Raw genomic sequence first — 27941 nt, 5'->3', positions numbered from 1 at the left:
TCTGCTCTGCAGTTCCAGCACAGAAAACATGAATCTGAAGATAAAAAAGAAGCTCTGAAAGTGTTAACACGTACTCATAGACGTGTGTGCTTGTCCTGTGAAACACAGTTGATGATTATAGCTGTGCTCTGAATAATCAGCTGAACAGAAAATACAGCTCTGAGGACTGAGATAGCTGACAAGAGAATGTAATCTGATTTCAGTAACACCGAAGACAGATTTTATTGCCTGTCTGAACTTCAGTCTGAGATTGAGCCTTTTTTCATTTAAAACATTTGATTACATTCTACATTTTTTTCACTCACCATGTACTTTTAACAAGTTTTCCTATACTTACAAATGGAAAATGCGTATATTTTGGAAAAAAACACAGCTTTTAAAGGATTAAGAAAATTTTTAGAGATCTTTTTACTTTCCACATGAATAGGAAGACAGCTTTATTTCTGTACTGAACACATCCTGTGCTACCTCTTACTGGAAAAGCTATGCTTCAATATACTGTTCCATTTGTATTGTTTAATTAAGGGCCAAAAAAGCCTTCAGTTAGTGGCCACACTATCAACTGTGTTGCTTTTAGACTCAGCAACACCTTATTCACTAGAATTCAGTTCCCTGCACACTGTGACCGAGAGCAAAGAGTCATTATCAGCGTTATCAACTGTCTGTAAGGCAAAGCAGTGGCAAAACCACTCAGCCTTCCTCTCAGTGAAGAGCAGGTAAAACCAATGGGCCTTGCACTTCAACCTGCAGGTCAGAGTTAATTTGCAATTTACTGTTAGATTGCAGAAGTGATGCATCTTATAAAATGAGGCAGTGCACAAATTCCGCTAGAAGTACTAGGTTGTACCTAGTGCTGAGGCTGCATCTAAATGTGAACTAATCGAGGAGGGTACTTATTTATTTTTAATGAAGATTAAAAACCAGAATGGCTTCTCATGTTTAATGTCCCTCGTTCTTTCAAATAACTCAGTATAAGGCCTAAAAATACTCGCAATTTTGCTTTGTCCAATGCCAGAAAAATTACTGCGAAGAATTGTTACTGTATCTATTTAATCTAAGCAATGGAGCAGAATTTTGTAAAATAAGCAAAAGACTCCCTTCTAGGCACAAATGACCCTGTTATCTTAGAGAGAGTAGTAAGTGGCATCACACTTTTCAAGTGAAGTCAGTTAACCTACTGGTCTCACTAGCTCATCTGTGTTCAATCCTTTCGTGCAATTCATGAAGCTTCCCTCCAGTTAGCAATTAGGTGCTAACTTTTCAAAATACTTTTAATTACTTTTATATTTTTCACTCACTGTTCTAATTCCAGCCCACATAGATTACTTTATTTTCTTTTTAATAATAATGGAAAAACATCACACGTACCAGCAAAATTCTTATTGACTAGGTTACTTATCAATGAGAGTGGATATATTCATAGCTGGTCCTAAGCAGTATCAAGTGAAATATACATACATAAATCATGATGGAAAGGTGCGTTATTGATGTTTGACTGTGGATTTGGGCAAAAACTGGAAGCAGCCTCCTTTTAACATATTGGCTTAAGCTCCATTAAAGGTGACTTAGGAACATGCGATTCAGTTTTTAATTGAGTATACCTGGAAGTTGCCCATGGCCTGTTATTCCATGGGATTTTATTAAAAGTTGTTATTTAAGCCATGGTAACCTGGTCCCTTGTTATGGTCCATCACAATATGTTTCACATCTTCTCATAGATTACTTGCAATAAATTAAAAGCACTTTAGAGACCCAATTTGGGAAGCAGGACTTGATTGTGTAGGATACTCTTTCCCTAGCATATTTCTGGAGAAATAACCCTTTAACACTGTGTGTGTGGATTTGATTACAATCACATCATGTCCAGAGAGAAAAGCTTAACTAAACTTGTGACAATTTGATTATTATATGGAGGGCGATCTTACAAGACTTGCCTCAACTATTCCAAAAGAAAAGTGTGAGGGGTAGTGTGAGTTGTGCGTGCAAATAACTTGATGGAGGAAGCTTGTTTTTGTGGTTTTCTATTTCACATCTGCACAGTCCTGAAGTAAATATAGTTCTGATGTGTACAACTGATTCAGAAAACATAATATGTGCATGACTTACCTTTGCTCTAAACCAAGAATGTATCAACATACTCCATCTAGATTATAGAGTTCAACCACTCCTGCTGGTTTTTTTTGTCATTTTAATAACTATCCCTTTATTAGGCAGGTAAAAATGCAGCAAAGATTTCTTTTGTCTACCAAGATTAAATAATACAGCAAGTATTTCATTTGCTGCTCCAAGCTGCATCCCTATGAAAACAAGCCAGTACCAGTTTTTACAGTGTCATTCAAACCAGGCAGATATTATTATAGGCAGCTCTATGCTATCCTATACTCTTTCAAAGACATTGGTTAGCTATTTTATATCCAGAGTATGGAAGACTCTGGGGAGTCTTCCAAAAAGGGAAAATTAAGGTAATAAATAGACTAGGAATATCAGAAACTAGAGTACAGACTGCTTTTTGTAATCTAAATTAAGTAACATCTCTTTACTGAACTGCGTTTTGGTATCACTTGAGTTATCTGTGTAGCTGAGTCACTGGAAAGGTTTTTGGGGGTTTGTTTCTTTTTTCTTCTTCAGTAACTTTGAATCTCCACTGATGCATGAAGTCCCAGAGCTCCAAGGCAGCAGCACAGACGGTTCGGCCAGCAGTTTGGGAAGCTCTGTCACAGCATGTAAGAAGGTAACTTCTAAGTTTATGTTTAAATTTATACCTAAAAAAGAAAAGTACTGGTATAGAAACATAAATCCTGGGTGTTGTTATGGTATCTCTCAATTTTATCTGCCTAGTCTATACTTGTTTGGTCCTAAAATAAATTACACAGATATGTGAGATAAAACCCCCTGAACATTTCTATTTTTCCTTATTCTCTGACATATTAAATAAAAGCAGTACATAGTATGAGTACCTTCAGGACTACTCTTCAATATATAGCATGCTTCTGGGACCCAGCCTGAGGGTCCAGAGCTTTGCTTTACTCAGGTCAACACAATGGAGGGTCCTTCACAAAACAGCTTTTCTGCAAGAGGTAATATAGCTTTGATCATTGCTGGCTTGGTTGATTCAAAGTGAGTTTATATGCGGTTATTTAATTTAGAGGATGGGGAGGGGGGGAAGTGGTGCCTGTGTGTGTATGAATGTGATTAGGAGGAGTCAGATATGACTGACATTATTTTTGCATGTAAGTAATTTCAGTGAAACCAAGAATAAACAGGTGAAGACCATAGATGCTTCCTTTTATTCCTCCTCCCTGCAGCCAGATTATGGCAGTCTCATATGAAGGAAGGAGCACTACCAAAAACCTGTCGAGGAGGGCAGACTATCTTTCATCTCTCATTTTACAACCCTCAGAGCTTTACTGTTTCCTACAGGCATAATTCTAGAGCTGGTAAAGCATTTGTTCTAACACAGAAATGTTAAAAAACTTTACAGTTCCTTCAATTTTCCCATAATTCTTAGTTGTTTTTCCTTTTCCTTCCACTAGTAATAAAAATGTTTTCCTTTTGTTTGCTTTTCTTTTTACAAAACAACAACAATACATTTCTATATGTAAGCAGAGAGAGAAAGATAAAATAGTAGGAGATATTATTTTTTCTCATCCTGAACACCACACTGTAGGTATAAGTATTGTCTATCTACAGAAATTATGTTAAATGTAAAAACATTTATATGAAAAAGAACTCATAGACTGATGAGTATGCACTGGGACTGGGCTTCTCCAGCTCACCCCAACATGGCTAAAATGCAGTGTCTATATTTCATTTGATCAGAGAGTTAATTTTCATAAGACTAGCTGATATTTTTAACATGCTGATGACTGTAATTGAAATCTTTACACTCACAGAAGTAGGCAGAAAGTCCATTGTGTAGGAGAACATCTTAAAAATTAACTGAATCTCAGAGTTACACATTTTATGTAAGACAGTAAGTACAGTGGCACAGGGCTGAGAAGTGCCACCACTGCTTCCAGCTTGGTCATCTTCAGAAGCACTACTGTCTTTAAAAGGTTAGTCTTTACCACTTGATTTATCACTGCTTCATCTGCCTGATCTCTTACATTTGAACTTTTTATTGTAGCACAAGTCAATTTTATGATAGTCAGCACACTAAAAGAGGTGATTCATTTCTAACAAACAGCAGGGTATTTTGGGCCTCTTTACAGCATTGTCACATAATGTGTTACCGTTCTATTTTTGTGTGTGGAAAAGGATAAAGATTTACCAAAAATAGGCCATCACCTTTTATTTTAGCCTCTGATAGTTACAGTGATTCTTAAGTTAGATGTGTAATTGGTGGTGGAGTGAACACTATGAGTTTCTGCTGCAAAGGAACAGTTTAAGCATCTGACTTGCAGATTTGAATTGTATTCAGCATGAACGGCTCCTGCCTGGAACCATTTGTAGCCTGTTACTACACAGACCAATCTGAACAAATGCAGATGTGCCCCCAAATGCCTCCTCTTATTCTGTATGTCCCACTTTCATATATTTTTTCATGAGTAGTAATTAACCAAAGCAATGAAGATTATCAGCCATGAAGATGCAGATGTTTCATTTGTGGAGCAGAGCCTTTTTAGTGTTGTCTCAGTTGTAGATATTTGCTGCATTTTAATGTCTTATGATCTAAATCAGGGAACAGGAAGCCGTTACACTAAACTCGTATGCAATATTTTCCTCTGGGAAAGAGTGACTTTTCTAAACCACACTCTGCTAGAGGCTGAATTAGTTCATTGATTCACAACACACTGAGTAATGCTGACTGCTGAGTCTCTAGAGGAGAATGGAAAACTTTTTTTTAGAAGCATGAATTACTGCTGATTTCATATTTAGTGCATGATGCAAATTAATTCTGAATTATTTTCTGACTCCAATCATCCTGCTCTGAACCAGATACACAGCAGTATGTGTGCAGCTGTTATCATAAGTATGGTCAATGAATCAAGTTCTGCTTTCAATTGTACAACTGCAAAGCAGAAGTAACCTCACTGAATCCAGTAAAATTCTAACAACATGTGCCAGTGGGGTTGGCCACAAACTCATCTCAATTAGGTAAGAATGAAGAGAAATACATGGTAGGAGAAGGAAATTTTGGCAAATGATACTATTTGCCCTGAAAGTGCAGGCTACATAAAAGAAGGATGCTGACTGACAGCTGAATTAGTACAAGTTTAAGTTTCTTATCCTTTGCTTCAGACCAGCTCAGTATTCTTTGAAAATATGCTCAAATGCAAAAATGGCAATCAGAATGTACTGGTAGAGTTATGTCTCCAAGGGATACCAGCCATCACACTGCATGTGATTAATTAATTAGCCCTGTTAATTTAGACCAGCCCCTTCAAGCGTATACACTTTTGATTGCCACAGTCGTACATTGTTTTACTATAAGCACTTTAGTATATACCTTTAAAAGCATGAATATCCCAGCAAGTTTTAATACATATGCAAACATCCACTTCATATAAACACATGTATTTAGTTACCAGGGAGAATCACCTTACCATAGTGAGATGCTGTAAGAAGTCTTACATCCACTCTTACTGTGTACTTGTCTTTCACCATGATAATATTGCTCTGTTACAACGAAATATGCCCAAAAGTTCACACAGCTTCTATATACACCTTTGTTGCCTAGCAGGTGTATGTAACTCTACTGTGATCAGCATTTCAGGGTGACTCAAATGATCTTTCCTTCAAAGAAGTACTAATGGGAAAGTTCTAAGCAATAACATGTCTATAACGGTCCCAATGCAGAAACTTGCATTTCATAAGGTAGAGTTTAAACTCATACAAAAGTTACCCCTCATTCCTGCCACTGCTTACTCAAATGTCACCTTCCATCTCCTGAACACCACTGAGACACGTATTAAACCAGACCATAGCAAGGAGGCCTCTGCCACAGGTTCCTGCATGCCACCCTTTTCCACAGCGCTCTATTTCCTGAGTAATTTCCAGAGGCCTTTCTGATGACTCTGGGCCAACCTGTGTTACTTAGATTGCTGACCTCCACCAGCTTCTGCTGTACGGACTTAAGTATATCTGGGTTTCTTTGTCTCACCAATCTTCCTCTAATCCAAATTGCTGCAATTATTTCCTCCAGCTTCCAGAAGTAAAAATATTACGCCTGTTGCACCCTCCTTCACATTTCTGGCTGCATTCTCAAGTGCAGAACTACTTATGCACACATGAGAGGAGAATCTGGCCCAGAGAAAACATTATCCTACTAATATCATTCATCTCCTTGAGGTTACTTAAAAACCACATGCTTTCCAAAACTGCCATACTTACTGTATTGTTTCTACCCTTGACTTCAAAGTCTGTTATGAAAAACTGCCCACAGGCTTTACATAAACTCTTCTAACTTATAAACCACATTGGAGTGACCCAAGCTCAGCATCTATGAGCTGACCTGCCTGGAACATTTGCTCAGGAAAGTTATTTCTCCTGTTATTCCTTTACCAGTGTTTGGTTCATGAAAAAAACCAACAAACCCACAATCTGAAAGATAGTGCTACCAAGGGTCATTTAATTTCTTCTCATAGGAAGAAAACCAGGTCAAGTTTGGACTGCCCAGCTCATTTCATGAGTTTATCATCTGCAATATATATCTGATATGACCTGGCTGTTCTGAAATGCTGGGTGTGCACACCAAGTCCTTATGAGACAAAAAAGAGCAGTACCAAGGATTTCTGAAACTTGTTTCTGTGTGATAATTTCTGACTATTCTGGTTTATCAGAAACTGTCTGAGATTTGGGAAAGAAAGATCTAAAATTATTAAGGCTGAAGACAAATTCATTGTGATTTGTAAGGAAGTGAAACGAGACTGCTTGTTAGGGCAAAAGCTAGTTAAGCTAAAGGGAGTGGTTTCCTATGTATGCAAAATTACTTCTTAACAGGTAATTGGAACTTTAACCTTGCGGATGAGAAGATCTAGAATAAGATTAATTCTGAAATCATATATGTGTGTGTGTGTGTGTGTCTGTGCATGTATGTATATGATCAATTCTTTATGCCTTCATAAAAGCCTCAAAGGAAAGTAATGTTTGGAAAAGAGGAGAAAAAAAAATGCTTGACTATGTATTTTACCACCCAGTTTATAATGGTTCAGTATTTCCACATTTGAAAACATTTATTTTTTAAAAAAAAACAGTTTATAACACTAACAGGAAATTGTTTCTTTGGGAGATTAAATATATTATCTTCCCCATCGAGTCTCAGAGTTAGTTATGGTGGCAGAAATCTTCCTGTACTGAGACAGGAGGTTATAAAATGTATTGAGTGCAGAGTCATTCAGCTGGTAAACAAGATTAGCTAGCAGCCCGTAAGAAGAGACTGGTGTTGATGTGAAGCGTTCATGAGCCTTTGTCTTTATCAGAACAAAGTTTTTTTGGCATAGTGTCTTTTTCTGAGTATTTTGAACTCTAAATTTGTACTCAGAAGCTCTTTGGAAAAAATCCTGTAGCAGGGCTGCAGTACCAAGAAACAACCACCACAAAGGTGCAAAACCTTTGTGGAGGGCACTTAAAAAGGCCACAGAAGAAGGCCAGACTTATGGACTGTGGTGTTCCCGATTACCTCCTCATCCATCTTCTGCTGACTTTTATTCAGAAATCCATATAGAATAATACAGGGATTGCAGTGTTAACGATGTAACTGGCTTTCTGCCAGAAAGATAAAAATTAGAGTGGGTGTTAGTCTACGGGTGGTAATAAGCTTACTTCTGGATTGCCCCTGAGTATTAGAAAATTGTGTCAACTGGTCAGATCAGCTTCCCAGAGTCATTTCATGAAATGACTGTTCCTAAGGAAGGGATCTAGGCAAGGTGTGTTAATGCAAAACATGCAGTAAAGTACTGTGGAGAGGTTTCTTTTTCTTGGTAGATCCAAGTTGTATTTTAAAATATCATTATTTTAAAAAGAGGATGAAGAGCTAGAGTACAGCCTAATTCCATGTAATGCAGTAACTGTAATATAAATAAAATACAAATCTATTTCACAAACATAGATAATGTCGCTGCCTGGGGAATACAATAAGCCATCTAGAAAGTTCTATATGTAGCATAATTATTGCAACTATTATTTTTCTGCTGCTAACCTAGTTGTTTAAAAACACTAAATGTCCACCTTTTTAATAGAGGAATATTAGTACAAAGACAGCAAGTAAAGCATGCAGTGCAATCTAAGCAGTGGACTTGCAAAACTGACTTTGCCTCTAAATAGTCTTTTGTTTTTGTTTAAGCAAAATCTTAAGTAATTTAGTTTCTCAGAAAGCAAGAAAATGTGTTTAAGAAGAAAGAGTTTGTAGCCTTGGCAGTCACAGAAGTGAGTCACAGAATGCTATTCTGACCTACTGTGGAGAGAGATACAGTAAATGGTAAAGGCTGTAAGCTTGTGCACTCTGGTATGATTAAATAATTAGTTTTCTCAACATCCATGTTTATCACTTTTAACGCAGAGCAAAACTCACAGCAATATTTTCCAATAAAAAATATTGGGTTTAAGCATCTCCTTCAAGTATTTCCAAGGACTTTCAGTTCTGAAAGGAAACAGGCTAATACTTTAAGGGATATATAAATAATTTGATTTAATATGCATTAACTGGACAGGTCCAAAAGGAACAGGGATCCCAGTCTTGCCCACCCCAAATTTTGTAGGCAAGTTTTCTCCTGAGTTAAAACAACAGAGTTCAGCCCCCCAGAGCAAATTAGGAGTGAGTAATTGTTTACATTATTTTAACTTCTTTTAACTATTTTAACAGATTCTCTGCAGTAACAGTCTGCTAGAATCAACAGACTACTGGCTGCAGAATCAGAGGACACCATGCCGAATTGGTTTTCTGGAAGACAAGTCAGAAAGCAACTGTGCCTCAGTAAGTACTCGCTGTAATCTCCTCTGGGGAAGCATCCTTTGAGAGTTATTTGGGTAGGCTGTGTGTCTGACCACAGTACATGTGAAATTAAAAAAAAGGCAATGACTAACTGGCACTGAAATTATAGCAATCTATCTGTAGTTTCTGCAATTTCCAGCTTTCTGTTAAAATCAAACATACAAAGCAAAAATGCATACAGATTTCTATGCAAAGAACAATAATAAAGGTAACTGCAGAGGTTTCCCTACATTTGGCCTTCAGACTTTTTGGCCCTTCATATTTTTTAATGTTCAGGATCTGCAACTGACAAGAGAAAATAAACCAAAGAGAAAATTATTCCAAGCTGTAATTTGCTAAGTGGCAGGTTGGAAAAAGCAGATGTTTAAAAGGCTGCTCAATGTTCTTGAAGACATGGAGATAGAATTAAAGAGAAAACTCTTTCCATATTAAATGAGGAGAATCTGCTGAAGATCTCAAACCAAATTATTTTACACTTGAAATTAAGTTTAAATATTTCTATTTTGTGTTTTAATGCAATTAAGAACAGCCTATGGTTAGGAGTGCCCATGAAGAAATAAGAGGGGTTTTGCTGCTTTATGAAACTGGATGGAAGTACATTGATACAACTGTAATAGTTTTGTATTTGATGAAAGACTCAGGAGAGCAGATCCTTACTCAGAGTCCCATTTGATTACTCCTTCCTGGCCCCAGTGAGCCAGATGTAAGGTGAGAAACTAAAGAACTAATGTGTCTGTTTTGGATAATGATGGGTGAAAAAAAGGAAGGGGATACTAAGGATTAATATTTAGTGTTACTAATTTCCTAGACTCCCAAAACTAGACAGAAAGCAGTTCCTTGTTATTCGAGCATCCTGCATGTATTCTCCCAAGCAAAAGGGTCATGGTATTAGGAATTTCAATTGCAGCTGAAATGCTGTCACTTGAACAGTGTTCTGAATACATTCTAACCAGAACAGGTTCATCGGACAGGTAATCAGTGGTATCCTTCTTTGAAATAGGAGAGGATTGATTTTAATGAAAAAAAAACCACAAAGCCCATTCACTTGATTTTACTTTTTAGTATTTTATATCCTAAAAAAAGGCTCCTTTTCTCAGAGGAAATGATTACTCAAAAATAAAAATAATTATTAGAAGTATTGAAGTGAAAAATTACTTGCTTTTTGGTATGTTGAGCTTCGACTTTATGCTTCATGTTTCTTTGAATCTGATAGGAAATTATATCTGTCTCTGATAGTATGGAGCTACTGAGAAAAGGTAGCTTGTGAAAGCAAGACTATACTCAGATTTGACTTAAAAATACCCAGTATAGCTGCTTGATACATATTTGAAAGCGCAGATCAAGTTTTATCTAGTCCTGGACAGTCACCTTGTAGGTAAAATAAACATTACTTGTACTGTGCTGCAGATATGAGAGAAGAGGCAGAAGTACTGAAATTACTTTTCATTACAATCCTGAAAGGAGATTCTGAGATAAGTGGTTTCAATAAGTCACAGACACAAATCCCACATGTGCTGAATGCCCCCAGTTTTCCCTGGCAAAGTTATGAAAGATTATAATTTCCATTTAATCCCCTCTTTGGCAAAGGAAAGACAAGCAAGACAAAGCTCTTTCCTAAGAAAACAGGTTGTGCTACTACATTGTGATGATGTAGTTCTGCTTGTAGGCAGAGGGTGGGCAAAGGTGCTCTGTGACACTTCCACAGACCTGCCCCACTGTTCCTCATGCCACCTAAACTACAAGATCCTGACTGACCTCTTTCTTACATGGAGAGAATAGTAGGACATGCTTTGGAACAAGGTCTGCTGAGTCTTCTTCTCCCACTGCCTCCATGCAGAGTGTGCCTTTAAAAGTCAGTTTCCCCTGTATGGCTTTCTGCCAGCTCTACACATACAAAAAGTTTTGCAATTTTCAAAGAAGAATTTTAGCACCTAGTTGATTCTGCAGTTTACAGTTATCACTATGGAAGAAGAGAGATTGTATTGAAAGAATTTTGTATTAACAACATTGAAGTGGGATGTACAATGATATATTAAGATAAATTAAAATATATAAGGAGAGCATTAATTTAGAAGCCAAGAACTTAAATATAATTTTGGAACATTGCTCTTCACATCAAATAGAAGGGTAGTTGGTGGCCTGGAAGCTTAGTTCTTGATCTTTTTCTGCAAGGTTTTCTCATGTTCCTGGCTAATTTATTCTGAGTGTTAGTGCAGTACAAAGTTTCAGTTTTGTGCCTAATAAATTATGCAACTAATGTAAATACAAGTAGTAGACCAGAAAACTTTTACATTAATCATCAAACTTGATATGAGCATCAGAATGTAAGCACATATATGTTTTTTTCATAATTAGTCTCGCCACCTTAGGTAAGTATTTCATTTGGCTGGTCACAGTACATGAGCAAACCAGGGAATATTTAACCGCTGTGCGAGGATTAAGTATTATTTCAGTATCATACTCAGAACACGCAAAGCATTTCACCCTGAGTGCTTTTCAATGACTGACACTAAATGAGCAGAAGTTGCAGGAATGAGGGAGGAAGAAGGATATGAACATGGAATAGTTTCACCAGCTTCTCAGTTTGCTAGAAAACCAAACTGCCATTAGAAAATATGTTCTGATTTCTCTTTCATGTGGGAGATTTTATAAATTTGTGTGCCCAGCGGTGCCAGAGATGTTTTAAAGTTGTCGTTAGGTTTGCAGAAGGGAAAAGAATTCCCAGATGTCCTATATCATTAATGGTTGCTTTTCCCAAAGATAGCTGGTAATACATTTAGTTATAGCATTCAGCTTTCATTTGGAAGAGTTCATGTTTAATTATAAGGGGCCTAATCTTACTGTAACTGTAAATGCAACAAAAGCCCATATGAACATTGCTTTCATAAATGTCACATTCATCATGTCTCATTACAGATTAGCACAGTTTGTACAAGAAAAAATAAACTTGTGGCTGTCCTACATATGCTCACCAAGTATATCAACATTGATTTAATAAAACACTAAACACTGAACTCAGTAATTGCTAACCTCTTTTTCAAAGAGAGAATTTTTAAAATCAGAACAGGAGTTTTGGTACATTTAATAGTCCATTCATTTTCCAACTGGCTAATGAAAATGTAGCAATTGTGATATGAAAAGAATAAATGTTAAAGAAACAATATTTCCTATTTCCTTAAGTTGGAAATCTTTTCCTGAGCTCTGAAAACTATTTCAAATTCTGTCACCTCACCATAATAGAAATGCTGCTGTGTCCCTATTTAATCCAATGCTTCTGGTTATTTGCAAGGATGAACAATAGAAACCTTAGGCAGAAATAATAATGAGATGAGGTGTTTGTTCTCCATTTTTCTGCTAGCTTAGCAGTGTCTTGGTGAGTTCTCTATAAAGGTTTAAAGATTTGAAATATTCTTTAAATAGTCCAGCAGCTTTTCAGCTTGCTAGTACTCCTACTTTGTAACAGCATAAATGGTCACAGCAGAGCAGTCCATACAAATATGCCTGTAATCTAGGCTATAGGCACAAACATATGCAGTTGTATACTGGTTAGATCCACCACAGAGGAGCAGCAGGAACATATGGCCAGAGTACAGGGAAAGGGGAAGGACAGCAGCCCAAACTTTGGTCATATTCAGCCTTGTTAAAGTATCCCCTCCTTTAGTAGCTGGCTGCTTTTTTCTGTCCCTCTGCTATTTGCACTTTTTCTCCAAGTGGTCCGATGAGTGGTGGTGGTAGCACCCAGGAGAGTGAAGGACAAATTGACTAGGGACGTGGAGATGGTGAAGACAGTAACCAGCAACTGGGGCAGCTTAGGCCACATGGAAGAACCCTTATCCATCTGCAGCACAGGATGAGGAAGAATTGCAGCTTGGGGTCATTGGTTAGTTGAATACAGGAGAACACACCCGGTCAAGGAGACAAATATTAGCATCTCAAGGAAATGAAACAATGCTTATATTACTGAAGGGTGGGAAGACTGCTGCCTTGGTGAGAAATAAAGCAGATTGTTAAGAAAGAAAACAGGTGATGTAATCATGGATCACATTGTCTGTGATCTTTCTGTTTACTGATACAATGACAAATGTCATTTTGCCATCATAGCAGCTGGATTTTCAGAACTAGCTGCTTACCTTGCTACTGCATAGCTTCTCTGTCCTAAACAGGTACCTAGGCATTGTCAGTTTCATTGCAGTTTAGACATCAAGCTTTTAAACAGACTCAGGAGGAAATCAAGGATGCCATTATGTGCTAATTTGAGCTGGTAAAATCAGGGCTACTGTGGCCTCACCTCCTTCTCCAGCAGCTGTTTCATCTTTTTTACTGCCTGGCTTTTGTACAAACGTGCACTAAATTGGTTCAGAGAGAAAAGTAACTATGAAATTAAGACATTAGTTTTTATGGCCAGCTCTTCCTTGAATTGTCTCATCATATTGCAGGATAAATGCCAGTGCTCACTCAAGTGATGGAACAAAAAAAATCCAGGAAATGGCTTCTACAAATTAATTCAAACATATGCAGAAAGGGAAAATCCTTGGCAAGGTATATTTTGAGGGGGAAGAAAAAGAGCAGCTTTCAGTTGAATTAAAGTAGATTATGAGTGGTTTTCATTCATTTTTTTTTACCCAAGTCTTTTTAAAAATTTAATACTACATATCTTTAGATGTTTGGGTACAAATATCAAACATAATTCACATCAGTCTTCAATGCTAGAACTACTTCCACGTTAACTTGCTAACCACAGTACAGACACTGGATCAGGGTATTAAAATCTAAGCACCAGGACATTATGTATCTCTTTACTGGGGCCCTTATCTCCAGTACGTTCTTCAGAGTCTCCAAAGAATCAAAGTATGCACTTACTGAAGGGTGGAGATCTACTTTTACAAGAGTTCAGATGTTTCTTCCCAAGATTGGCAGTTGTCAACAAGGCTTTTTATACACCCAAGTATGGAAGTGCTATCTGGAATTTCAAAGGAGGACTTTTGTTCATTGAGTTTTTAAAAATCAAAATCATATGTGAATTCCTGAATAGTGACCATACATAGCTGAAATAACTGTTCTGGTTTATTGTGTTTGAATGCAGATTTACATTTCCTAGTAAACATAGCAAAGCCCTATTTGTCTGCATAAAATAGACCTACATACTGAGATGTTTGCCCTCCCTCATGAGGTTGCATGCACACCCTCAGGAGTATGCCATGTAGACAGGGGATTACAAGAGCATTTATTTTACCTTTCACTCAGTAATTACTCAGCCATCTTCAAGAACAGCATTGTCTCTTTCAGAAATCAAAATCCATCCATTACTTTCCAGATCTAAGCCATAATTACTAGAGGTATTTTTAGTTTTCAGTCCCATCCTTCCTATTCAGCTTGATGATACCTTAATTATATCCTGACAAAGAGCAGGAATCAACAGCTGCAGGCTTAATTGTGCCATTGAGTCTTAGTCCTTTCTCAGGAATGAGTGGGTGTTCCTGCTGCTGTGGTAAAAAATTGTACCTTCCAGAGAGCCCTTCTCTCGCTTGTGCAGAGAAACAAGAAACCCTCCTCTTCACCAACCAATCTGTCTTACAGAGCCCAGTGCAGGCAGATTGAGCACTAGTTTGAAAGACCACTGGAAGTATTACTGGCATAATCTGTAAAATATGTTTCTCTTTTTGGTCTTGTACATACCCAAGTATGTACAAGAAAAAAAGCTGAAAAATATATCTTCACATATGAGCTAATGTTGAGGCAGAAATTAAATATGCCCTTAAAGCGTTATGTTGCCATATTTTCTGTACCACACATGTATTTCATACAGCAGCAAAAAATTGCCTCATGAATTTTGGATCAGGGAAGACGAGCAACAGATTTTCTTCTCTTTCCTTGTATCTTCAGATTTGGACACTCCTTAATCTTCCGCATAGATGTGCCGTCTTTTTTCCTGTCCCTCTGTGATACTCTCATACAGCCATGTTTTCCTATCTGTATTTAAGAGAACTAGATACTCAGCCTTATTCACAAAGGTACACTCACAAACCCTTACTCTGACAAAGCTACAAACAAACAGCAGGAGGATGAAGCGTGGTATTGCAGCTGTATCCACTTCAGCATTTCACACTGTCATATTCTCAGTGCCTCCCTGGTCTGCTTTCTCTCCAGAGTGGACATCTGTAACTGGTTATGGCTGTTATAACCATGGGCTCCCTCTACCATGAATCACAGTGTGAGGCTTATAGAAATTTGTTAAACCTTAAGTACACAAGGCTTCAGAGAAAGCAGATGGTGCCTGTGGCACAAATGCTTATTGGCATATTTTCTTTAAGTCATAAGTGACAATTAATTACATCAAACCCAAAGGAATAAGCCTTAATGGGAAGAAAATATTTGCAGCTGATTTTGAAGCAATGTCTTATGAAGAGATAACTTGGGATCACTCATTAATGCAGTCCAGACATTAAAATAGGGACCATCTCTAAAATATCAAGACCCATAAATCCACCAGTTCTTATGCACTTTCTGAAGAGTAATGGGGACTAAATTTCAGGTACATTACTGATAAAAATGCTGGGAAGGGAGAGCAGTATAACACATCCTTCTGACAACATACATTGAGTACCTAAAAAAAGAATTGTGGCTGGGCTGGGGAGACACAGGAAAAGTCACATCAGGACCTTATTTAGGTGAACTGGAGTGACTCACAGAATATAGGATATGCTGAGTTGTCTGCTTTTGGAAACACTGTTAGGGCTTGCAAGGAGAGCAGCTGGAAACCACATCTGCACATTAGATTGCAGTTGTGCAGCTCATGGGAGTGATTTTTGAATAGAATCTGAGAGGAGTAATGTGATTTTTGTGGTTGTTTTAATGAAAATATAGGGCAAGAAGGGGAAAATAAACTTTCTCCACTCACAGCTAGAGAGGGTAATTGTCACTCTCTGATCTTGCAAAGGACTGTACAATAGAGAGAAGGCCCAGCCCTGGCTTCAAGTTGTTTTCCCAATCTGCCTTGCATCCTGTTGAAGTTCTAGGCAGAGAAATTATCAATAGAGTGCCATGGTCCCACTTTGACAAGGACAGATTTTCTGATGTTTTGCAGTAACCTGATCTCATATTGGTGAGATTAGGAAGATACCAGTATGTAACTTTGGGATATCTGCCATGAAGCCTTTTGATTTATTTAGATAACAGTGCACACAATGTGCCTGAGCTTCTCCATACTCTGGAGTTATCACTTGTCAATTCTCCTACATGTGTAATGCTGCTGCCTGCACTCCCATCTGTGTACATCCTTCTGCAAGCAGCTATGTGGCATTCCTAGAACTTCCAAACTAATATATTTATTTCTACATTACACAGCTGGTTCCTCTGCCAGAATCATTTTGGCAAGCATGGAAATTAATGTGAGACAAACATTGCATCCAAATGTTAATAGATAATTAGCTGTCTTCCAAAAGGCGCTTTTTAATCTGACTCACTATCAGGCTATTCCAGACTCCCCATAAGACAAATTCCAACTCAAGATCCTCTTTAACCATTTCAATATAGAGGATCAAATTCTACCACGTGTGAGGGAAGGTGCTACAGCTCTTACACCAGTCTTCTATCAAAAAGTTGAGCTAAGCTATGCCTGTTAGTTATAACTGTTAATGACTCCAAAAAGAAGTGATGGGAGCCAATTACAGGGAAAATAAGTCACCAGAGTGTTTTCAGTGGGGGAAAGGAAATTGTAATCTAAAAGCAAGTAACTGCAATATAACATTAACTGCTGGTAACTTTCAGTTTCCTGATTTCTTATTAAATATCTCAGATCTCTACAAAAAGGAGATGTCAATGCTTATAACACATTCGTCTTAAACAGGCATTTATCTCTGTGCTCAGGGAAGGGAAACACTTGGGAACTATCCAGTTGTGTTCTCCATCCCATGACAGCACATGAATTCAGTAGTAAAGCAGAAAACAAAATCCTTCCTGCTTCCCAAAGCTACTCAGAGGTGGAGCAACAGGAGGCTAAATTATTGTGACAACACACAGACACGCAAATATTCAAAGAGTGGGAGAACATTCTATAGAATATTTCCTGAAACTCAACAAATTTAAGCTCTTTATGAACAGTCAGGATCTCTCTGTCTCCCAGAAACCATAGGAAAGTGTCTTTTCCTTTACACGCTTTATAATGTAGGTGTCACAAGCCTCACTGCTCTGCATTTAAGCATTTTAAGCAGCATAGTATAAGACCAGAAAGAAGCTGAATGAAGATCACACATTAAACATTATGAAACTGTATGCACAAAAAAGCCATGCGCACACATTCCTACTTCAGATAATCCTCATTTCCTCTTCATTAGGGTGTGTGTGACTGCACCGTTTTATCTTTAAATAGCTGAGAAATTTGTGAGTGGGCCTGAGTGCAAAGACAGTCTCCCCAAGGCAGCGTGTCTAATTGCCTCTGCTCCAGTTCAGTCTGCTGCTGGCTGCAGCACCAGAGCTTCTGTTGAGTAAACTGAGCAGTTGTTTATTACACAGATAAACACACACACAATGACAGTGTGTGAGCCTGAAGAACGTTCTAGTGTTGGAAGTTCTTTTGTGTAGCTATGTGCTCTTAGCATTCAGAGCATGAAATCTAGCTTCCACTGAATTCCGGTCCAGTGTTTCACCTAGCTACGCTAAGAAAACCAGGCATAAGGAAAAGCAGGGATAGGGATTTCTGTTTTGTAGATATACTTACCTTCTCAAAGTATCAGCATAAGTTAGAGAACAATCAGGAATCACACCACAGTGTTACTGAAATTACCTAAAATACCACTTCTGATAGTATTGAAGGAAACTGGTTGATACTGAGGTTTCTAGCTCCTTTTCCAAAACGATTAACCCAGTCCTCAACTGGATGCTAGGATCTCACGTCTTTGCTATTCTGCAAAGAAAATGAGACCTATGAAAACTCTGACTGTAATAATCACTGCAGGAACTTCCAGACCCCTTTCTGTAATATGTGCCCAATTTAGGAATGATGCCACAGAAAGCATGTCAGGGAGCCTCACAATCCCATTTACACCACCGCTTTGGACCTAAAGGTTTAAGAGGGCCATGAAGAAAGTAGATGTTGTCCTGGTAGAAGCTTGTATAGGGAAAGAAAGTTCAGACCATGTTTTCATTTCCAGTTTTGTAATTTCAAATATGAGAAACTGAAAGCTAGGATATTCATGCTTTATTTAGTGGGGTTGTTCTAAACTCGCAAAAGTAATATTCAGATTTTTTTTTTTTTTCTCCAGCCACATGGACAAATAATTATGTGGAATGAATAACTTTTTTTTTTTAAGCTGCAGAATTTAAAAATGGTAATGCTGCAGCTAATAATCCAACTGACTCATAGACTGAAATATCTTTATTTCTGTCTGCTGCTATTTAACTTAGTAGAAAAAGATGCATTATTCCAGCAGCTGCCTAGCCTGGCTCCAGGAATACAGAGCATGTGAGAATGGGGGACTGTGCAGAAGTACAGGTACTTCTGCCTGACACACAGGAATTAGGGATGGTTTTGATAATTCTGATGATGTGGCCACCTCCTCCAGAGTCCTGCAGAAGATGTTTCACTCAGATGAACAGTTCAAAGAATTCCCCAGCTTACATCTTAAACAGCATAGCCGGGCAGAAGTCCTTCCAGAGCCATACCTCCCACCCAAATCCTTGGCTTTTTTGTTTGTTTTTTTTTTCCCCCCTCTGAAAAGTGCTTAAAGAACACTGTGAGAGAAAATTATTTATCTTTACAATTTTATATTGGATTCTGGAAATCAACAGATCAGACTTCAACTGGGGCAAGACCTAAATCCATCAAAAAATACATGAAATTAGGCAAAATGGTCCAAAGCAGCTGTGGACGTATGTGCATTTAAATAGATTGATACAGTAGTTGAATTAGTTTTAATTGATTTATTTTTTTTTTAATCAAAAAAATATCTAGGATTACAGCCTCAGTAAATAAGCATAATTATGGTTTCTGGTTGCCTGTTCACCAACAGAAATAACTTCAACTGAGAGCAATGAAAGAGCAAATTCAACTTGAGGGAAGAATAAATGAAGGAGAAGTGGGGGAAAAAGGAAGTTTCAAAGTTCAGTTAAGGCTTTCTTTCTAGTTACACAGTGCCATTTAGGGTTTTGAGAGCATGTATTTAAGATGTCAAATTAACTGACTTGAAGAATCTTTTTAATGTGAGTGAATGACACATCCTGCGAATATGGGAGGCATGGTGATTCATTATTTCATTTTCAAAAAAATTGTGGGATCTGAGATGGTGGTATCATAGAAGACACTTATTTTTATGGATGCTAACACAAAGCAGTCCTCTAAAAATAGGCAGAGAGAAAAAGAGGGCAGCACCAAAGTAAACCCCTACTTATGCTCCAGCAGATGGACCTACAGGCTCACTCCTTTCAGGGACACATTTGGCAACAGAACTTCCCCCAGTGCACTGAGGGGCTTAAATGAAAAGATAGTGGAGTCCGGTGTCTTGAAGGAGCCATGTCAAATGACCTCCCACAGCAACAGACTCTCATCAGCCGAAGCTGAGCACTGGGCTTCAGTTTTTTTTCAAGCCAAAATTTTAAGCCCTGATGGTCTGTGGGAGGCAGGCGAGAAGAAAAAAGAAGGCTGAAGGGTGGGTATCTTTGATAAGGAGACAGACTGTGTTACCACCAGTGCTGACAGTGGGAGAAGAACTGGTATTTTGCCTCACCAGCAGGATCTGGGACCTGAAGTGCTTGACATGCCACACCACAAAAAACTACCACCCTGAGTGCTAGAGATTAGATCTTCCTTTCCAGTCAAGACATAGTTTATGAGTACAAGTGGTCAAGGTCTCCCTGTGACAATCTGTAGTCACTGTCAAACTTGCTGGGTGATATTTATCTAATTTGACGATAGGCCAGAGGTCTCGAGGTAAAAGTTCCTACAGGTTTTATGATTATCATAGATGAAACTGGGAGATTCTAAGTGCCCCAGCTGAGTGTGAACTCAAACATTGCTTATATAACAGAGAAACAAGACAAAGCCACATCTTCATAAACCTCTACCTAATGGAAGGGGCCGGCAGAGCTTACACCTCAAGATGTTGAAAAGTTAACCTTGAAATGTTAATACGCATGTAAGTGGCCTTTTCTGATCCCGGCACACACTCAAGCCAATCAGAACATCAGCTGTTTTCCAGACCACTTCATAAGTACAAGAACATGTAATATTTCTTCTTTCTCAGGTAATCTTTCTGCTTCAGAGTTCTACCTATTTATAACCCAACAGCTGGGGCAGAGCTGCCCTGGAATTTGTAAAGCATGTATGACCAGACAGATGCTATGCAAGTCTCCTTCAGCAGAAACAGAGGTCAGTTTCTACAGATTTAGCTTAAAATGTCTGAAGCTGCTGGCAACCATATGTTATCGTTATTATAGAACTTTATTCAGAAATGATTAAAGGAAAGATTGGTGAGCCACAGCAGGAACAAAGCCCCCAGTGAGCTGGTGGAGCTGGGCAATCAGCCTTTTCTTTGAAACATACTGCTAAGAGGGGGTACACAAAGCAGAGGGCATCACTGCTGTTCTGGGTTAATCCTCTGCTCTGATGAGCTTGGCACTGACATTTCTGGTTTTCTGCTTTCGTGTTACTCCTTTCCTAGCAGTTTGTCTTATCTTCATTGGGCTTTATGTAACCGAACTAATGTACGTTACTAGATTAAAGGTTGTATTTAAAGATTAAGAATTGCTGAATTTAAAAGTTATACCATGTGTTGAGAACTGAGTGTTTAGCACAGAGTATGTTATCTTCTGAGTTGCAGTGGAAACCAGCAGCTAGTTGCTAAGGGTTTGTTTTATGTGGAAAAATATCAAAAGAACAAATTGGTATGAAAATGAGAAACAGTCTAAACTATTATGCAGACTAACACTATACTACAGAAGAGGGGAAAAAACCCACATTTGTTATCATAATGAAGAGATAACCACTATTGAGTAGTAGAGGCAAGTAAGAAAGAACTATCTTGCTCAGTTAAAAAAAACCAAACAAACCAAACAACAATAAACTAATACACGTTTCCATTTATAGCTGCTTTAGCTTCTGATCTAACAGCTTGTATCTAGTTTTATGATGCACAATTTACTTCTCTCCAGCTGATAGATATGCTTTGGTAGTACCTGCTCATTCATACACCCCAGAGACCTGGAGCATGTGAAACCGGAGTCCAATCATTCTCTCATAGTAACTGCTATGGAATATTTTCACTTGACATCTTTGTTTAGCAAAATCATTTGCATTTTTAAAATAGGCTTAGCAGCACTTATTTCCTCATCTTTCTCAAGCACTAAAAATGCCAGTAGAGCAGCATAGAACTGTTTAACATGCACAGATAACCAGAATGGATTTAAGTACTTACAACTTGTTAATCTACTCTTTTTGCTTCTACATGACATACAAATGTCTCTGGGAAAAAATAATTGATTTGTATAGTATTTTAGAGCAGCACTGTCCCAAATGAACTATATAGGTGTGTTAAAAATTAGTAGGCAAATACTAAACTGTCCCACAAATCTCAACATACATTTAGTAATGCACTATCAATGTTCTCCATACATCCAACATTGTAAATAATAATTCCCTGCTTCAGTTGCTTGTGAGGTTAAAGAATTTCTTTGGCTTTGTAGACTACAGGCAGTTACATTTCTTGTCTTACTGAACCTGACTGGAGCAGAGACTGCTAGGACAATAGGAATACAGGGCTGCAGGGAATCAATCTTTCCCCTCAGTTTCATAGTTAAATAGCCCATTTTTCCAAACCATTAAATATTTTATGTTCTTCGGTGCAGTTATTTAGCAGAGTCTGGCCTATAGTCACAACAGTTAAAACTTCATGGCATTTTGACAACTGAAAGTTTCAACAATTTCAATGAAATCTTTTCCCTAGAAGAGTCTAAATTTTGGAAGTACGAAGTTGTATCTTTGTCTTTCTGGAGGAGCCTGGTTACTGACATGTTGTTACAGACTGTGCTGATATTTGGGAAGCAGGCATCAGCCTGCCCTGCTGAGCAGGAGATGAAAGGATGCAGGAAAAGGGGAAGGAGCAGGACTGGTTTCCATGAAACCCACAAACTGGCCTCAGGTTCATACTTATTCTTTTGCTCAGGAGAAAACCCTCCTTGAAAATAACATCCCCTGCAATGGTCTGACAGAACCGTAATTTCCCCAACAGTTTTCAAATACGGGAAATGGAAAAAGACATGATTGACTTAAACAAAGTTAAATGATGGTATCAATTATGGTTTATTGGTTTATATTTATCATTGTTTTATTTGGACTGGCTGAAAAATCAGATTTTGCAGCTTTGTTAACTGTCACAGTTATATTATCTAGTCCTCTGAGATTCTACTTGACATTTAAATGGACACAGAAAGAAAATAAGCACAAGGCCTAGCAAAAAAAAGTAATTTAAGAAGACTAATGTAGGCACATAAGGTTTTACAGAAATGTATCTTAACTTTGTAGTCTTGCACAAGTAGTAATTCTTTCTCTTCATTTTGCAGCAAGAACTACTTTTGACCTCAGTCTGTAAATTAAAATAACGATGGAAAAACAAAATTTTAAATGGTAAAGAGAGACAAGCAAACGGTAGAAACATTAGGCTGGATGTTGTTTTTGGCCTTGATGGATGCAGAGTCATTTCTCTGAAGAAAGTTTTACACATGGCATGTGCATATTCACTGGGGTAGTGAACTGAGTTGTTAACAAGTTTCTCATCAAATGCAATGAATCTGCCCAAGACCTCTAATTTCTGAAGCTACAATGTAGGAAGATTTCTGTTCTCCAAGTTTTCATAATGAAAACCTGATAACAGCTTTTCAGCACCAGAATCAGAATTCAAGAGTACAAATTATACTGACAGGTGCAGACCTATTGGCCTCAGGTGTCATTTTGAAACTTATAATAAATAATTGTGGTGAAAAGATCAAAGCCACAAGCTTCCCTGAGAGTTCACACAAGCAGCCTCCTTTCATGCAAGTCTTACCAAGCCTAGAAGCTGAAAAAATTCCTGGGATCTCCAAAGTTATGAGATAGTTTGTGTTAATTATTAGCTAAGGGGTAATCTCATGTGACATCTTAGAACAGTTATTTAGAAATCATAATTTTACAGCTATTTCGTCTTGCTAAAAAAGATAAATAAATGATACTTGAAACTATTTGGATTATAAGACTCAAGAAGTTGCAAGAGAGGTTAATAATTAGGGGTCCTTACAGACAGGCTATATATAAACATTTATATACATATGTATGTATATACCACAAGAAGTCCAAGAGTTTTTATTTAACCTTCACATTAGTATAAATAATTAAAGTGAAAATAAATGCAAGGTTCTTTTTGGGAGCTTTGCAGATCAGCATTTTGATAACCATCAAAACAAATGGTCTTGTCACACAGGCAGAAAAACCAGATGGCTGCATTGCTAGAATCTGCTGGAAAAGCATTTTATGCCATTCTAATACAAGTCAAAATATGTGAATGTTGTTGGTAGTTTTCAAAGATACAAAGCTCAGAAAAAATTTCTGGACAAAATAGAGCACCTTGCCACTCCTTTGATATTTTCTCTGGGTTACAGTTTTCTTTGTCTCAGATGCATGGAGCAAACTACTTTTTTCTAGGGCTTTCACCGACTTCAGCTCCTAAGGGAACATGACATGCAGCTGTACGTTCTATGGAATAGACACTTAGCATTCCAGTGAGTGACGCCTTGGAGTAGCTGTATTTAGTTATTGTGCTGTAGGGAAGTTACAGTGATCTAAAGTATCTTTCTAAAGCCAGGAGACACTGACTTTGGTCTCATAGAAGTTTAGAGCAACTGTGTATTTTTTTACTTTTGCATAGGTGAAGTTAGGATGAGAATAGGGCTCAGAATTCCAGAACTGCCATCCCATCACAGAGTTAATGCTGAGAGCAGAAAGGAATGAGGTCAGACACTCCATTAAATCCTTAAAAAACCACTGTCATAGCAATCTTTTTTTGCTGTAAAATTTCAGAACCCTCTTCATTAACTGTATCTTCACGGTTCTATATTTTGAAAAGGGATAAAATGTTCAGCTGTATAAGAAACAATACACATCCCGAGAACAAACAATACCTGCCCAAAATATAGAGGAGAAACAACGTGGAAATAAACACCAACCATTTCTCAAAGGATAAGGCTAAATAATCAGAACATCACTGCATTAATGCAAGATGCATTTTACTCACACTGGGCACAAGGAGCAAGGAAAGATACAAACAAACACAGTCAGATATCTGCTAATTTATGGCACATTATGAGAGTTTCACACTTGCATCACCCAAACCATAACAGAGAAGAGACAGGGGTGTCCCTGACATACAGCAACCTTCCTGCTCCCATCTCTGGACTCCTGTACAGATGCTAACATTTAAAATGAACAAAATAATACCAAGTGTCATCAGGGAAAGCTTAGAGTGCACAGAAGAGCACAGTTTGAATTTGCCTTTCCTGCAGTGGAGATACAGCTGCTGCTCTAGTTCTTTGCCCTTGAGGACTGCATTCTCATCAGTGCTTCAGCTGGCTTTGTATAAAAAACTACCATCAGTCTTGGGCTCAGCAGTCACAGCCTTCCCAAGCTGCACGGCTGTATCCCACCCATCCTCAGGCTTAGGCATTTAACTATGTTTTTCCTTTGCACCCAGGAACTGTCTGCTCAGATTTTTTTTCTCCTGCAAACTCTCCTGGAGTTAATTATCTTTTTCACTTCTGTTTTTAAGAAATTAAACATGAGTTTTATGGGCAGAATGCAATGCACTCCCAAACCACTTATTTCCTGGGCTGTCTGAATTGGCATCTTGTATATATAAGTAGATTTGGTGTTGTGACAGAATACAGGAGAGAGGATGGAGAAAGCAGAGAAACACAGACCTGGGGTGTAAAGACCTTATAAGCTCAGTTTCCAGACAGCATTTACATACTGACATACCAACCAGGATGGCACAGAACACAGTAAGTTTTTCATAATTCCCCTGCAAATCCAAATACATACACAAAAGTTTAGCTTATGCTGAGGTATGTGGCAGCAATCACAGTCTGTTAGTGCACCCAGGCCAGAGGTGACAATGAGGATCAGCTGCATGGATACAGTGGTGGAGTGACAGTGATGGAGTGGTTTGTGCCACCTGAATGTTGTCTTGCCACCATTTTGGCATTTTGATTCTGTCTTTAACTGTGTGGCCATAATCCACCAAATGACATTGATTAGAAGCAAAGAAACCATGTGTGTGTCCTTTGTGTTCCAAAATCATAAATTCTAATGTTAGAAAATGGCAGGTGCACGTTTCTTTGCTTTTTCATAATTCTGCACCTTTTTGCAGTCTTCTGTTCATTGAATCAGAGAGAGATCCCACATTGCATACATGTGGGCACAGGAGGTAAAATTAAGGTTACACAAGCTCTCCATATATTTTTTTTTTTTTCTAATTTTCAAGTCTTGTCTCTTCATTTTAAATTCCATTCTTTAAAAACAGATTTTGAAATTTATTTGGAAAGATGGTATATGACTTATATGTATTTGGATCTTATGAGGATCCTGCAACACTTTAGGTATTGATCACAGTCCTTTGCAGCACAGAACACCAAACTAAAGCTCTCACTTCACTCACAAGAGTAACTATATCAGTCAGGTGCAAGGGAGAGCTATCATCCCAGTGATGGGGAGGAATATAATGGATTTTCAGTTCAACCTCTTCACTAAGAAGAAGCTGGAAGAACTCATGTTTCATGGGAGAAAAGAGACAAAGCATCTCAAAACTGTTTCTCTTCTCAAAAGCTGCTGGCAGCTCCTAGCACTGTGCAAGTAGATACTGCTGTTGTGGCAGGATGAGCCCAGCCTTCAACCATCTCTGCTGAGTTACTATTCTGACATAGAAGACTGGAAAACAAACAGATTTTCTCCTTAATTAAAAAAAATAAATAAATTACCCGTTTTAAAAAAACCCACAGGCTACGGCTTGTTTTAATCTCATCAAAAGCTGTATTACACAGGACAAAGAGAAAGCCTCTCCTTGCTGTCAGGCATTGATACAGACAACAAAGAGAGGCATTAACACTTCCTAAAAAAAACAAACAAAAAGTAGTTTGACAATCACTTACCTGCGGAAAATAATACAGAACTGAAATAGTCTTCACCACAGAACAGACACTGAAGGAAAGTACAAGTGTTTTTCAAATTACTGTTGTTAGTATTATACCTCCGAGACAACATTTCTTTCCTACCATCAATGTGTGTTTTTATCTAGGGAATATTAAAATACAAGTATTACCAACCTTGGTTAATTCAAGCTGAAATGAAAAGCAAAAGGAAAATAAAGACAATAATATATATCTTTGCTTGTCATTCAGCTGTTTGCCAGCATTAGCACTCTGAAGAAAATTGAAATTGCTTTACTCTTCTGAAGTGAGAGAGCAGTGTTATGCTTTTAGCAATTCCCCAAGGCCATCTGTCAATGAGTAAAATACATTGTGTGGGTAGTACATTATATCCTTAAGTGCTTTGTAAACAAATTATTTCTTTACATGTAGTTATTTTAAGAACTAATAGTCTTAATTTGCAGACAGTAGATGCTGAGGTGTCTGCATAGTTTCTACATTGACTCTAGAGTAGATTTCAGGACTTGAAATTATTGATCTAGAGAATTCAAACTATACAGCTCTTACTGTCACAGAAATTGTCATGCAAAATAGGGTGGAAAAAAATAATCTCATTTGCTTTTTATATGATCCTGGAAGGTAAAGGCTTCTTCAAGATCAAAGTTCAGCCATTTAGTGATGATAATCTGCCTGGTACTGTCCTAGCAGAGATTTTATGAAAAGGAGGTTTGGAGGTCAGAGCCCAATCCATGTTATTAATGTACAAGAATCTGCACAGTAAAAGGGTTGCTATTTACAATGTGATGGAATATTAAATGTTTTCTAGATATGTAGCATGCTGCTTTCTGCCAGTATTGAGACTCTAGATATGAGTGCAGTGGTACATTTTCACCAAAACTATTGTTCTCACTTAAGCAAACAGATTTTCTGCACTGGAAGCACTACCAAGCCAAGATTAGGTATTAGCATCCAACAGGGAAGTTGTGGATGACTCTCTCACTATGTAAAGTCAGAATTAGGGTGCTGTTGGTTTGGTTTTGGTTGTGTTTTTTTTTCCTTTTTGTGTTACGTAACACCACTGACATTTTTTTTTTTCTTCTCCCAAAATAAACATCTCCTAAGCCAGAAAAAAGGCAATATCTTGACATTTCTGCATGATTTCCAGACAGTAGCTTAGTGTGAATGGGGAGCAGGCACATTTAGGAAGTGAAAAGATGTTTGTGGTAACACATGATGTGAGGTGTAAAGGAGAAATGTATGGAAAAGGACTGATGTTTAAAGATATTATGATTAGGACAAGGTTAGGTTCTAGTTGAAGTAAACTAAATACATTAACCTGTATCTGATCCAAAGGAAAAAAAAATATCCCAATTGAATAGTGGATAACAAAATTTGCCCTGACCTTAGTTCTTGCTTCATAATCTATGCAATGTTTCCCTCCTACAAATAATGAATTATTCTGTAGTGTTTTGCCTTGTTTTGATGGAGGTGCTCTGATAATTACTAGAAGTTCATCAAGCAGTGCAAGTTAGTGAAAGTTTAAACTCTGTATTACGTAAGTATAAAACAGTAATAGATTTTTAAGATTAATATTTTTCTCTTAGAGCACTTCTGGTGAAGTACATCCAAGAAAAATAACCTCACAGTGAACTTCCTAGAAGGCAGCGGTAGTGCCGAGCCTGCCAGGATGGAACTGTAGACAATACAATTCATGATTACAGGAGCCATCTAGTTTCACCTCCTGCTCAAAACAGGGCTAATCTCAAAGGAAACAGCAAAATGGAAAAAGGAAAACTAGTACTTCAATGTCTTTCACCAGTGCAAATCTATTTTATGTGAAAATTGCCTA

The 27941-nt window shown here is 37.8% G+C and overlaps 1 protein-coding gene across 5 annotated transcripts in view; it reads left to right on the top strand.

Moving 5' to 3' along the window:
- Positions 1-27941, top strand: part of SPHKAP (SPHK1 interactor, AKAP domain containing) — a 66999-nt gene that overhangs the window by 15620 nt on the left and 23438 nt on the right. For all 5 annotated transcript variants that reach the window (XM_051626693.1, XM_051626692.1, XM_051626696.1 and 2 more), the window contains exons 2-3: positions 2629-2731; positions 8804-8914. In XM_051626693.1, the coding sequence (XP_051482653.1) occupies positions 2629-2731; positions 8804-8914 (214 nt within the window). The remainder of the gene's footprint in view (positions 1-2628; positions 2732-8803; positions 8915-27941) is intronic.

This window comes from Apus apus, chromosome 8 (genome assembly GCF_020740795.1).
Source record: "Apus apus isolate bApuApu2 chromosome 8, bApuApu2.pri.cur, whole genome shotgun sequence".
Classification (NCBI taxonomy): Eukaryota; Metazoa; Chordata; class Aves; order Apodiformes; family Apodidae; genus Apus; species Apus apus.
The sequence above is the reverse complement of the archived record's forward strand: the minus strand, read 5'-3'. Positions and strand labels throughout refer to the sequence as shown.